This window comes from Rissa tridactyla, chromosome 25 (assembly GCF_028500815.1).
Source record: "Rissa tridactyla isolate bRisTri1 chromosome 25, bRisTri1.patW.cur.20221130, whole genome shotgun sequence".
Lineage (NCBI taxonomy): Eukaryota > Metazoa > Chordata > Aves > Charadriiformes > Laridae > Rissa > Rissa tridactyla.
In genome coordinates, this window is record NC_071490.1 from 1,224,749 (window position 1) to 1,239,463 (window position 14,715).

At 54.4% G+C, this 14,715-nt stretch overlaps 1 protein-coding gene across 1 annotated transcript; it reads right to left on the bottom strand.

The window, feature by feature from the left end:
* Positions 1-9,223: 9,223 nt before the first annotated feature.
* On the bottom strand, positions 9,224-11,861 carry LOC128901380 (olfactory receptor 14A16-like). The gene is made up of 2 exons (XM_054183344.1): positions 11,754-11,861; positions 9,224-10,206 (listed from the first exon to the last, which is right to left on the bottom strand). The coding sequence occupies exons 1-2, from the start codon at positions 11,767-11,769 to the stop codon at positions 9,224-9,226; spliced, it is 999 nt and encodes a 332-aa protein (XP_054039319.1). The 5' UTR covers positions 11,770-11,861.
* Positions 11,862-14,715: the final 2,854 nt, after the last annotated feature.

A 14,715-nucleotide genomic window follows, 5' to 3' on the forward strand; every position in this document is an offset into this window, starting at 1 on the left:
GCAGGAACACCAGGGCCTTGAGGAAGCTGGGGTTGCCTCTCACCCCACCCAAAATGACTGTCCAGAGCTCCTCCGCACTGCAGCTCCCCACTGCATATGGGACGTGGCTTTTGACTGCTGGGCATAGGAGTTATTTCAGTTGACAACTTCATAGCTAGGAAGGTTCACCACCTCCAGGGTAGACAACAGCAGGAACAGAATTCTCCTGTGAGCTAACGTCTGCACTTCTCAAAGCCTTCCAAATATTTCATCGAAAAGAAAAAATTACTTGCTTAGAAACAAATGGACAATTTTCCAAATGCTGGGTGATTCAAGGGTATGGCAAGGAAAGAAAAAAAGAAACAAACAAACAAAAAGGTAAAAATAAAGAAAAAGCATCAGTTTCATGATGGTGTGAAGAAACAGGAAGATGCAAGGCTCTCATAAAAGTCACTTCTACACAGCTGTGGAAAACCTTCAAGAAAATCCTTTCAGTTAGAGGTGCAATCTCCACTATCCACTCTACATCCTCTTCTTCCCAGGTGCCAATATCCTGACAGCCCTGCGGGACATGCCCAGCTCCAGATCAGCCCGGTGACGCAACAGCACAGATTCCATCCCCCAGGCTCCCACGGCCTCTAGGATGTCACTGTGCGTTTCCAGGACGACCCTGTGGTCTCTCCAAGGCCAGCTGGCAGCTGGCACCACACCCTGTCTTGCCGGGTTTCTGCCTGCCATCGAGGTACGGCAGCAGCTCCCGCTCCTCCTGGTGCTCCTACCCTGCGGGTAACCCCCCAGCCGGCTCTGCCCGCCAGTATCCCCCCCATCACCCCTCTTGGCTTCCCCCAACAGAGAGGTTGCCTCTGCGGCTGCTGATGGCATCGCAAGTGCCCAGCGTGAGCTTCACCGCCCCCGCCACGCCGTCACCGGTCACTGCCAGCGTGCTGCCGGGGCACTCCGAGCCTGCCCAGGCCCAGCCCAGCACCCACCAGCTGGCGCGGGCCAGCGTCTGGCAGAGGGTGCGCGGGCCCCTGGGTGTCCTAGGGCAGCTGGGGCACATCCCCCACGGGGTGCCACTTCCCCCTGTGGCTGCTCCCTGTCCTCGTGCTTGCAGCTGGGGACAGCAGGTGGTGACAGGGATGCTGGTGCCCCACCAGCCCATGGGGTTGGGGCCATGGGCCGTGGCCCACCAGGAGCCCCTGTCCACCATGGCTCAGCATTGGGGGCAGGGCCTTCCTATGGCCCACACCCTGAGCAGCAGCATCAAGAAGCCGCTGGAGGCCTCTGAGAATGATGTGGTGGTCATCAAGGGCAGTGGCCCCGACACCAGAACAAAGCCTAAAGGTGAGTTTTGGGGGGTGGCAGAGCCCGTGGGCGGGCATCCGATGCCCAGGAAATCTTGCATCGCCATGGGGTCTGGCTGGTTTTGATTGCTCTGTCAGCAGGGGTGACCATCCTGGACACCCCGGAGAAGCCCCTGGTCCTGCCTGAGCTGGGGCCACACAGCTTTGCCGAGGCCTTTCCCGAGCTGGCAGGGGACAACCTGCACTTTCAGGATGAGCACAAGCACTTTCAGGAGTTCAACGTGGACATCACCGACATGCTCGCCTGGCTCGACACCCTGGAGGGCGAGGACACCGTCCCCGATGCCCTCGACATCTCCACCGGTCTCACCAGCACTGCCTTCCCCAACCAGCCCTGCCAGTTCTCCGAGTACGGGGCAGAGGGTGACTGCCCTGAGGAGCAAGTGGTGGTGGCGATGCTGGGAGAGGCCTACCCCTTCTTAGGGGTGGCAACGTCCCCCTTGATGGACCCCAAGGGGACACAGGGCGGGCTGGGAGCGGTCCTCCCCGCCTGGCTGCCACTTTGTCCTGTAGAGACTTGTGGGGACAGTCCCATGGAGAGTCCTGTGAAGGATCGTCCAGAGGGTCCTCCAGAGAGTCCTCTGCTGAACTCCGTAGCTGCCCCCCAGCACCATCCGCCCCGCAAGGCCCAGCTGGTGGAGGAGGCACTGCACAGGCAGCCCCGGGTGCTTTTGAGCCGCTTGCCGCTGCCGCCGGGCATCGTCCCCCACGGGGTAGTGCCCAGATCAGGGAAGGCGGGCAGAAAGCAGGCGAAGCGCCCCGTGCCAGAGGGCACCCCAAGAATGGAAGAGACCTCCTCACGGGACAATATCCCACCCAAGAAGAGAAAGAAGATGGTGGTGTGCCAGGTGCTCAAACACTCAAAAACCCTGGGCGAGGGAAAGCTGATGGGGGACGGTGCTGCAGCTGGTAGCAGCAGGCAGCACGTGGGCAGCAGCAAGAGGAAGGCATGCCACGGCAACAACGTGCCCACCAGGCGATCCCGAACCCTGGGGGATAAGCGAAGTGCCCCACACCCCCCCAACCGCTGTTGATGGGTTGATAGGGAAGGTGGGGAGCACAAATCCCTGTGGCATGCGACCCGCACCCAGCCACTCCAGCCCCAGCCCTCTACCACGTCTCGCTTTCCTTCTTAAGTCATTAAAGGTTTGGTGTTTGTTTCACATTGCTTCTACCTGCGGCCATTCGTGCAGCGGGAGGTGGGGGGGTTAACGCAGCCCCTGCCCCACACGTAGAGCTGCCCCTCCACCTCTTCACCCCAGGATATGAGGAACCCCCCCAAGATTCCAGAGGGAAAACCAGCAATGTGCTTCAGGGCAGAGACAGAGGAAGAGAAAAAGAGGAGCAGGGACAGAGGGAGAGCAAGGGGAAACACAAAAGGGCCAGGAAGAACGGCAGAGAAAGAGAGGGGCTTGGAAACTAGAGCAGGGGCAGGGAGCAGGATACAAGAACAGCCCGAAGAGAGGCACAGGCAAGCAAAAAAGCGAGACCAGTGAGGCAAAGGCTGTGGGGGCACAGGCACGGGGAGGGACCTGCACGCAGCAGAGGGGTGACACGGCCCCCAGGCCCCAGGACTCAACGCAGTTCCCACTCTTGGTGCCGCCAGGAGAATGTTACAGTTCAGACGCTTCTGTCTCTGCCTCTCTCAGCTCTTACGATGGTCAAGCTTCCCAGACACACAGCCTCACACGCCCGCACACACACTGCATGGCCGTGCCGCACCTTTGGTTCCACATACAGACCCTGCGGTGCGTGGTGGCCAGCTGGCCTGCTGAGGACTGCTCGCAGGGACCCTTCCTCACCCGCAGGGGCCGGCGGCCTCTTGTCTCCGGCTGGGGGCAGCTTCCAGATGGATGCCCTTTCTGTCCTTCTCCAGCCGCTTTACCTTTTCCTGATCCTTCAACTGCAGCCTCAGCTGCAGGCAGCCAACGACATCCCTGGGGGACGTCATCAGTGTTTTCCCATGCGATGAAAATAAAGAGATTTCTGGACGTGCATGAATAGCAAGCGGAGAGCTATTGACCTTCCAAACCAGCAGAACTCGATTTGCATTTTTTCAGTGCTCCCTCTCAGGCTGTGCATTTAATCTCCCTCATCTTTCATGAATTTCCACATCTCCTAACTAAACCGACCATGTCTGAAGTCACCATTCCAGCAGTGCTGGGGGTGTGCAAGGAGGCCAGGAGGCCCCCCCAGTGCCTCAGGACAACATGTCTCCTCACAGGCCTTGGTGGCAGAGGTGTCATTGCTGTGCCCAAGGGGACAAAGACTTGGGTTCTCTTGGTGACTTCCAGCCTTGCCAGCGCCCTTTGCCATCTCCACCACAGTGTGTCCTACGCTCTCCCACAGCTGCTTCTTTTTCCCTGCCGGCTGGAGACACCCATGTCGCTTCCCCACCTTGCTCTCACCCTGGCAGTTCCAGACACTCACCGACGTCTGTCCACCCTCACACTTTGTTCCATGACACACAAAGACATGGACTCATCTCAGACTCCTTCTGCATGACTTCTCGTACCACAGCCCTACCCTTGGAGTGATATTTCTGCTTCCTCATGGCCACTCTCCACCTTCCAAGCTGCGCTGTGTGGCAGTGTTTCCCTCTCCTGCAGTTCCCAACCTCCAAGGAAAGCTCCACCAGCTGGGAAACAACCTTCAAGCAGCCATCCCAGCCCATCAGCCTTCTGGTGGCCTTTCACCAGACCAGACAGAAGCAGGCTCACCATGATGTCCCAAGGCTGCCAGCCTTTCAGCTTCTTGTATAGACATGACCAAGCTGCGTGCCTGCTGCTGTCCCTTCACGTACTAATGTAGAAGAGACATGAGACCCAAAATATAAGTCCCCTTGCTGGAGTGAGCCTGGGTCCTTCGGCAGAGGGCATCTCCCAGTCAATGTGCCACCCAGGGGCCTTCTGCCGGCCTGTCAGAGACACTGGCAGATGTGAGCTTAAAAGCACAGAGCCCAGCCATGAGCCAAGGGCTGACTTGTCAGCTCTCTCAGAAAGAAGGGACCTCACAGTCCCTTTCCCAGCCACATTCCTGCTGTAGCCGGTCCCCTCCAGAGGCAGAAGTGACCTCACAGCCCCTTCACCGCCATTGCCTTCCTCCTGGATGAGTTCCTGAGACACAATTGACCCCATGACCCCGTACCCACCCATCACCCTCCTTGTGGCCCAGTCCCTGAGCAGATAAAAGGGAGCTTCTCTCATCAAATTTATCTCACAGATTTCCTGCCAACGGTTTGAGGGGAGAAACGTTCCTCAGAGGAGCTGCTGTATTTATACTGGTGCATTTTGTATCTCACCTTCTGCCTGTTTCTTCTTCTTCCTCCGTCTGTTCTGTCTTCAAAGAGCTCTCCAAGGAAAAGATTCCTCGAATCCTAGGACGGCGCAGGTTGGAAGAGACCCCTGAACTGCGTTGTTCTGGGTCTGGCTGGGAGGGAGTTAACTTTCCCCATAGCAGCCCCCAGACTGCTGCGCTTCCTACTCGTGCCTAGAAGGGTGTTGGTCCTGCACCAATGTTTTGGCTATTGCTGAGCAGTGCTCGCGCCACGTGAAGGCTGTCTCTCCCACCCCCTCTGAAGGTAGTACACTCGGGGTGGGCAAGTGGTTGGGCTGGGCCCTGAATTGACCAAAGGGATATTCCGTGCCATATGACATCATGCTCAGCAAGAAAAGCTGAAAGAAAGGAGGGGGAAGGAGATGATATTCGTTATTAACACAATTGTCTTCCAAAGAGATTGCTATATGTATAGAATCGTTGCCTCCCAGGAGGTAGCTGATATTGTCTCCTGACAGGAAGTAGAGGAAACAATCTCATCTGGTTTTCCTCTCCTTCTGCGTATGGCCTTTGCTTTTTGCTTGCTTCTTTTTTTTTTTTGTCCTCACACACACAGACTGTCCCCCTCTGTCAAGCTACTTTTATCTTTACCCATGAGTATTTTCACCTTCTTTTCTCCCTTTGTCATGCTGAGGAGGAGCGGGGAGAACCTCCCATGGCTTGGTGTGCACCTGAAGGCCAGCCATGTGTAACCCACCACAGTCATCTTGCCCAACTCTCCTGCTACCAAGAATGCTAACTAGGTGAGATTCTGCAAGGGCTCCCCACAACTTGGCATCACCCACAAAGGAGGGGAAAGTGCATTTTCTCCCATCATCCAGAGGGATAATAAAAATGTTCCCTACTTCTTGTCAAGGGCTGGTCTTTGAAGGATGCCACTAGCAATTGGCCGCCAGGAGGACTTTGTAGCACAGATGACATCTCTCCCTCAGCAATCAGCCAGCTTCCCACCCACCACACCGGGCACTTCTTCAGCCCGGCCGGCAACAAGCTGGCTCTAAGGAGACTACAGAAGACCACGTCAAAGCCTTGCTAAAGTCCGGGTACACAACATCCCCTTCTTTTCCCTCCCACTTGTCTTCTGCGACCCCTTTCTTGTCCTTCAAATGCCTGCAGATGGCTGCAGGAGGGCTTGTCGTATCACCTTCCCTGGTGAGGCTGACCAGTCTGTAATCGTCCCCATCCTCCTTCCTGCCTTTTTGAAAACTGTCTGCCTTCTCCAAGGCCCCAGGAGCCTCTCTGACAGCTCTGGCCTTTCCAAGGTGTTGGAAAGAGGTGTCACAATGACACTGGCCAGCCTTCTCCATCTCCCTGACACCAACAGCCTTCTCACTATGACACGCTGCCAGAGGAGTGCCCAGGACACAATTCTAACCTGTCCAGGCCCTTGGGGCCACTTCAAAAGAGAACCATAAGGGATTTCTTCCAACAAGCCCACAACTCTAATGGCATCTCTCTGCAGCTGACAGCTTTCCTAAGCTGTTTTTGTCAGTTCCTCCCGACCCCCAATCCTTTCTTCTCCTCAGGCTGGAGATGAGAGGATTGCGCAGAGGTGAGGGGTGTGTTGAAAGAGGGCTTTGTTAAACTCTCTCCGGAGGGCTGTTCTGGGCATCCCACTGACAGTGAGGAGGGTGCCGCAGAAAGGAGTGGCTCCAGGGAGATGAGAGGAGCAGGTGGAGAAGGCCTTCTGCCTGCCCCTGCTGGGCAGGAGAGCTGCCCCCAAGTGCCGCTCTGATGCACTCACAGGATACCAGCATGAACAGGAAGGGCAAGAATGGGTCTAAAAAGCAGGTTATGAAAACAAAGTCCATGAGTGTCATGGTTTCACGTCAGGAGAGTTTCAGCATTGGTGCAAACCCACCGAATCATAGAATCATAAACAGGCTTGGGTTTTAAGGGACCTTTAAAGATCATCTTGTCCAACCCCCCTTGCAGTGAACAGGGACATCTCCAATGAGACAGGTTGCTCAGAGCCCTTTCCAAGCTGACCTTGAATGTCTCCAGAGACTGGGTACATACAACCTCTCCAGGAGACCTGTTTCAGTGTTTCAGCCGCACAAGAAGAAGTGGTCCAGTCTGTGGGGAGCACAACATGTATCTGGGACAAGAAGGAAATGATTGCTGTAGATGACAGAATCCCCCTAGCCAAGGTGCAGCCGCCTTCTGGAGACAACCCTTCCAGTTCCTGAGCCTTGCAGAGAGCAGGGGGCGGCATACAGCCCAGTACTCCTCGTAGGATGTGGCCACCAGCAGGAAACACTGCGTACATGCCAAAGGTGCAGGAAAGAGCACTACCATTGCTGTGAGCAGAGATTGTGCTGTCCCCAGTCGGGGGACAGTCAGGGTGCTGGAGCTGGAGCAGGTTTCCAAGTTTTCCAGCAGCATCAACATGACGAGGAGGGTGTTCCCAACCCCAGTCACAGGGTAGGTCATGAGAAAGAGAGGAGGAAGAGACTTTTTCTGAAGGTTGAGGACACCTATTACTTAGGGTACTTGCTTCCCTGTTAGGTGCTTAAAAAAACCTGTGATCGACATTCAGAGAGGTGAAACATGGAGGGGGGTGTGCCTCCGGCTACATTCCTACTCCCTAGACATGCTCTGTGCTTTGTGAGAGGTGAGAAATGCCATCTTCTAGAGGGCGATGCCACTCAGGCCTGCAGAACCCTTTCTGACTGCACAGGTGAGATGCCCCACAGAGGCGCTTCTGTCACACCGTGTAATAAAAGGGACAGGCCATGAAGAGAGGGGAGGGTGAGGTGGCACACAGGCTGCTCCTGGAGACACACCCAGCACTGTCAGGGCTCTGGCAGGGCTGTTCAGAGACACGAGTCCTTCCCTGGCACGGGCAGAGCAGCAGACTCCATGGCCTCCTCTTGCCACTCCCGGAGGCTGGCAGCACCTCAGCCCCGCGCTGTGTCTCCCTGCTCGGCACCTCTCTGAGGTGCCCCACGGCGTGAGGAATGGACACAGGGACCTGGGGTCAAGGAAGCCCACCCCAGGGCTGCATTCAGGGGGTTTCCCAGGGGACGTTACTCTCCGAGTGAAGTCACCTCCAGCCACTGTCTGTCCCACAGGCCTTCATGGAGGCCCCACCAACAGCTGATGGTGTTTGTGCTCACTCAGGTTAATCTCACCACATGCACATCATGCTCATGCCTGTGGTTATTATTAGCCAGCTGTGTGCCCAGGTCAAGAACAGAGAGGTTGAGGAGGAAGAAGTACATGGGGGTGTGGAGGCAGTGGTCACGGGTGATGGCGGTGATGATGAGGCCGTTGCCCAGGGGGCCGTTGCCATCTTCCTAAGTCACCGTTACGCATGATGGAGCCCTGCTTTCCTGGAAAGTGCTAAATATCTGGCTGCCAATGGGAAGCAGGGGATGAATTCCTTATTTTCCTTTGCTTGCACGCACAGCATTTGCTTTACCTGTCAAACTGTCTTTATCTCAACCCATGCGTTGTCTCACTTTTACCTTTCTGATCTTCTCCCTCATTGTACTGTGGGGGAGTGAGTGGGCGACTGTGTGGTGCTTAGCTGCTGACTGGGGTTAAACCACACCATTTACTCAACTCTGCTCCTGGCTATTTGCTGTGTGAGTGGGCTCACTGTTGTTTGTGTGGTTTTGGTATGACTGTATGTACATGCTTTGCCGGTCAATTCAAAGTGGGCTTGGAAGGAGGAGGAGGAGGACACGGGGCAATGGAGAGACGCAGGGCTGGGAATGTATGGACCACTCATGCAACCTTCCCATCAGATCAGCCACAGAGTGGGGAAAGGATGGGGCCAGTTGTGTTGCTCATGGTCGTGTAAGTGCTGCTCTTGGTGGGGTGGCTGTAAAGGTGCTGGTGCCTTTTGGAGTTGGTTTGTGTCGGGTTGGCTGTGTCCATCTTCTTTCCTTGCAGGTACCTGGATTTAGTGCTTTCCCTTTGGGTGCCTCCACTTTGGGCAATCCCTCACCTTGTGAGGCTCCAGTCACTGACCACCCAAGGCGCACACAGTCCATGCCTATCTCGCAGGCTCTCCAGGCAGCTCCAGATCCTTCTCCTGGAGTATGTCCTCTGCCCTGTCACACGCTGGGACAGTGCACTATGACAGTATCTCAGTGACCATTCACCATCTCCACCGTCAAGAGACAACAACAGATGAGTCCTAAGTCCAACCCTTATTCTCTAACAGCTTCCACTGTGACAAAGAGCTTTTTACTCGGGCCCTTTTGGGGTGAAATATCGGGGCCTGTTGTTGACATCAGCTTTGGAAGAACAGCCAAAACTTGAGGAACTGCACAGGGAAGATGTCACTGTATTAGAGAGAGGCTACAAAAGAGTCAGCTTTCAAATTGCGCTAGAAAAACATTTATACAGGTTTCAGGTGACAGAGGGAGATGGGCTCATGTCTCAGGAGAATGAGCTAAATACAAACAATTATTTAGGAATGTAATAACCATAAACAACACTACAGGAAATGCTAGCAAATAAAAAAAAAACACACAAAAAAAGAAGAAAAAACAATAAACAGAGTACAGGCCTGCATTGGGATACTGTAGATGTCATTTGTGGACAGTGATGGAAAATTTATCAACATTGACAAACATCCAATAAATGACTTTCCTAATGGACTCCTTGAGCTCCTGGTTCCTCATGCTGTAGATGAGGGGGTTCACTGCTGGAGGTACCACTGAGTACAGCACTGCCATCACCAGATCCAGCGATGGGGAGGAGATGGAGGGGGGCTTCAGGTGAGAAAATATGCCAGTACTGATAAAGAGGGAGACCACGGCCAGGTGAGGGAGGCACGTGGAAAAGGCTTTGTGCCGTCCCTGCTCAGAGGGGATCCTCAGCACGGCCCTGAAGATCTGCACGTAGGACAGGACAATAAAAACAAAACACCCAAAAACTAACAAAGCACTTAATATAAGAAGCCCAAGTTCCCTGAGGTAGGCATCTGAACAGGAGAGCTTGAGGATATGGGGGATTTCACAGAAGAACTGGTCCACAGCATTGCCCTGGCAGAGGGGTAGGGAAAATGTACTGGCCGTGTGCAGGAGAGCATTGAGAAACCCAGTGCCCCAGGCAGCTGCTGCCATGTGGACACAAGCTCTGCTGCCCAGGAGGGTCCCGTAGTGCAGGGGTTTGCAGATGGCAACGTAGCGGTCATAGGACATGACAGTGAGAAGATAAACCTCTGTTGCAGCACAGAAAACAAAGAAAAAGACCTGTGCGGCACATCCTGCATAGGAGATGGCCCTGGTGTCCCAGAAGGAATTGGCCATGGCTTTGGGGACAGTGGTGGAGATGGAGCCCAGGTCAAGGAGGGCGAGGTTGAGGAGGAAGAAGTACATGGGGGTGTGGAGGTGGTGGTCACAGGCTATAGCGCCGATGATGAGGCCGTTGGCCAGGAGGGCAGCCAGGTAGATGCCCAGGAAGAGCCCGAAGTGCAAGAGCTGCAGCTCCCGTGTGTCTGCCAATGCCAGGAGGAGGAACTGGGTGATGGAGCTGCTGTTGGACATTTGTTCACTCTGGGCATGGGGGACTGTTGAAAGAGGGAAAGACCTTGGCAAGTTAAGGCAGACTTCTTTGACCCCACCTCATTCTGTTTTCGAAAAGATCTCCCCAAAGGGACTTCTCTTCCTTTGGTATAATTTAATTCGGCTCCTTTTTGTGAGATCAGCTTTGTGCTACTGAGGGCACTTTCCTTGCAGGGGCAGAAATCCTTCTCATTCCCATTGCCTTTTGCCTGAACACTGCTGAGCCCTGAGGGACAAAAGTGCTCTCTGTGCCCTAGTGCAGAGTCAGGAGAGCTGCTCTGCACACCAGTGACCTGCTGGGCACCACCCAGGTCTCCTGTGCTTACACCTCTCTCCATTGGACAATGGTCCCCCTGACAATGTCCTTGAAGAAGAAAATGGACTATTGTTACTGTTTGGGGAAGGGTCCAGTTTCAAAGTCGGTTTCTCCCATCTGCTTTCTCTTTCCCTGTGCAGCGGAGCAGAGAGGGATGCAGCCGGGTGGAGTGGCTCTCTGCTGCCTGGAGCTGCCCCTGCCAGGAGCTGCTGCTCTGTGCCCACGTCTCCTCCCTGTCCCTGCTCCCAGAGCCCATCCCACGCGCTGGGGGCTCAGCTCTGCCCTGCAGACCCCTCCTGGCAGCTGGGCACTGCCCAGGGCCATCTCCCTCTTTGTGGCTCCTAAGGAGGAGATGAGAGAAAGCCCGATGCTGGAAGCAAAGGTGCTGCTGGTGCTGTGTGTAGGGAGAGGGGTGGGTGAAGGCACTTTGTGCGGTTTCTGGCAGATCTGCTGATCCTTTAGTGTAAGAGTTTAGTGATTTATTAAAACTAGACAGCTTCTTTCCCTTTTCCCTTCAGAGAAAGCTGTAGCACAGACAATGGAAAGGTCTTCATCTTTAAGGTAGACCTGCCCTGGGCTTCCTCTATAAATCCTGCCTCTGCCAGTGTTCTGGGGGTGATCTGGAGCGGTCGGCAGCCCTGACCCATGCAGCACCCTCTTGAATGCAGTAGGACCCTTCCCTGACAGCAGTTGCTCCTTCCACCCGCAGCTTTTCCCTTCAGAATCTTCATGGAGAGGTCCCTGCGCTGGACGAGAGCTGACCCTGGCAGGAGATATGTCCCTGCCCCAGCACACAGCCCCTGGGTGCAGGGACCCAGCTCGGAAGGACAGCCCTGGGCACCCCTGGCTGCACAGCCGGCTTTACACCCTGCAGACGTCCCTGGAAGAAAGGCAGCCGTCATGCCCTCTCCCTCTGACAGTGCAGCAGAGAATCCCTGCTCAGGAGCACGTCCTCCTCCTCTATGCTATGGAAACTGTGAGAGTTACTCTGACAGATCCTACGAGGGAGGAACCAGCTCTAGGAGGTCCCTCCAGGAACTGCATCTTTACTTCCCTGCAGCTTGAGACTTACCGTGTCAAGGGCTGGGAAGAATCCACCGCCAGCGAACTCTCAGCACCCTCCCGCTGCTGACTGCCTTTAACCTCGCTCTGCCTCACTCCCCTTTGGTGCCCGCAGGCAGCGCCCGCAGCCCTGCTCCTGGGCAGAGCTGTCTCTCTGCAGTGCTGCCCGCTTGCCACGAGCTCCCTCCATGCCAGGAGCCCAGCCCAGCTCAGGCACAGAGGACCAGCCCAAGGCAGCCCTTCTCTGCCCCCTCGGGGCTCCCTCCAGGTGTCTATGGGGCTCCAGGGAACCTGCTGGGAAACAGGATGAAGCAATCAGTAAGCTGGGGAGAGGCTCTTCCTTCCTGCGCTGTCATTTCATGTATTGGCAAAACAGTGAGTCTCAAGAATCATATTTTCTCATCCCATCATTTGTCAGGACACCCAGACAGGGATAGGGAGTAATCGCATTTATCCCTCCTGCTGAGGGAAGGAATTCAGCTGAGTCAATCAAGGCATCTCATCCCGGCTCTGTAGCCCTGGGGCCAGAAGGGGACTCAGCTCCCTCCCATGCCTGCTACAAACCCACAGGAGGTGGGATTCTTCTTGCCTCAGTTCAGGTGTGCACAAGATGAGCACCTGCAAGTGAGCTGTTTGTGTCCACTCCCTTGCTAATTGATGGAGAGTGAGGGAGTTGTTCAGGTGGGAACACCTGGTGACATTTGAGGTGACACCAGAGTTTGCCCAGGATGTGTGCAGGTGACTGCAAGCTCTAATGCAGCAATGCTGAGACACAAGGCAGCATCTGGGGGCAACATCATGGAGCCTGGTGAGGAATTTCTTTGGTAGATGGAAATGAAAGTAGATGTTACATTTTGGACAGATAAAACCTTCAATATTCCTTACATCCACAGCACCTACAGAGGTAGTCATCTGACCAAATGCAGCTAAGTCCCTCTCTTTCTCTTCTCCACCAGCTGTATTTCCTAGATCTCTGCTGACTGTAGTGGCAGGTGTCTCATGGACCTTCCCCCGTTGCTCAACCTAATTCAGGACAGCTCCTCAGTGGCCACATACGGCTTGTTGTGCCACCTGAGATGCCAGCGCCCTCCAGAACAACTGCAGGTTGCTGGCAGGGACAGCAGAGCACCTACGGGAAAGCCATTCCTGATCAGAGCAGGTGCATGACAGAGACCCCAGAGAGCATTGCAGACAGATTTGGTTCCTTTGGGCAAGCCTATGTGGCAGCCCAGGCAGGTTTGGTTTCTGTCCATCAGCAACCGAAACCCACCACTGCAGTGAGGCCCAGTCTGACCCATCTCCACCCAGTTGATGCAGAGCAGGTCATGAACAAGAAGCCCATCACACTGAGGGCTCAACTCATTTGGCTGCACCCGGACTCTGCTGGGTCTTCTTCCAACAATCCTTTGCTGAGCCCCTCGGTGATATAACCAAGGAAGAGGCAACTGATTGTCACAGTGCTCCTCGATCACAGCATCTCCACACCCAAGGACATTTTCAGCAGCACCTTGTCCTCCTGGAGATCAACTTCCCCTCCAGCACAGCCCTTTGGGAGCATCAAAGCCTTTTCCTGGCAGGGCTACGGAGCCCAGACCTGCTTTTCTGGCCTCTGGGTGAACAGGATTTTCACTTTTGGTGCTTTCACATTGCTGCCCTTCGTCCACTCCAGCATGTCTCTGGTCTCAAGCAAAGCATTGCACATACTGGGGCTTGGGGACTTGGTACTTAGTGACAAGGCTGAGCATGGCCCCACTGCTCCAGCCGAAGTGATGCAGTGCACCAAAAGTGCACCAACACCCTCAGCCTGGGGCACAGAGCTGAGGAGCTGGAGTCCCATGTACTACCACAGAGTTTTGATACTGGTGGAAGAAATGGCGAGGAGTGCTGGGAAAGCTCCGGCTGCTAGTTGTAAGAGACGGACTGTAAATTCCCTGCTAAGGGGCAGAATGCCCTCCAAGCCTTCAATGGAAGGCCTCCAACACTCGCAAGGAAATAAATAATGCAGGCCTGGCCTTCAAAGAACTGATAAGGCTCACAGTTCTGGCACCGGAAAGTGTGGGAGAACCGTCTTGTGAAGACAAGATAGCTCTGCCACTCGTGTGGTGAGCTTGCTAGTTCTCAGTTCTCAAGGCCATTGTGTCTGAGACGTGACCTTTGCTTCATTATCCATGAAATACATATGAAAGCGCACACCCCTGCATATGCTAATGAAGATTATAGAGATCATGCTAAACATGTATGACTATAGTTCTCTCCCCACCCAAATGATGCTACACATCAGCCGGGAGGGGGAGACGTCTGAGATGGAACTGCCCCATAACGAGTGGGGTGGGCCGTGCTAATTCGGCAAACATAAAAGGGGAGGGAGACGAGTATGATGGGGGTGGATTTACAGAAGGTTGCTCCTACAAGACTTCCCCTGAGTTTTGGCTGGCTCAATGCTGAAACTGGGATTGGTGAACTCTTCATCTTTTCCTGCTGTCTTTTCTTATGGAGCTCCTCTATGGGATGTGCAAGAGGTTGGGTGAGTCCTTTGTGGGTGAGGATCAGAGGAGAGGCCTCTTAGTGTGCCACCCTGGTGGGAGACAAAGCACCCGCAATCAGTATAAGGAAGCGGAGAAAGGCTTATTCAAGAAACCCAAAGAATTGCCAGGTCTTATTGGGGATTTTAATGACCGTGGCACGCACTGGAAGGGGAGCACAGCAAGACGCACACTGTCCAGCAGGTGTCTAACCCTAACCCCACCCTGCCCGAACCATAACCTAACCCTGCTCTGAACATAACCCTGACCTTATCTTAATCCTAACCCTAATCACTGCCTGACCCTAGCTCTACCCCAACCCCAGGTCATAACCCTCAACTCTAACTGTAACCCGCACCCCAACCTTACCCTAACCAAACCCCAACCTATTTGAAATCTAACCCTAAACCACATGAACTCTAGCTCTAATTTAAGCCTGAACATGAACCTTAACTAACCCTGACCTAACACTTATCTTAACCCAACAGCACGTGTGTAATGAAATCTGTATCATCCTATCAGGCAATGATTACCATAGTAAGTTTGTCACAAAAGAAACAAACTTGAGCATAGTGGGAGCACAACTGGGATGGACAGACAAGCTGGTATCACCT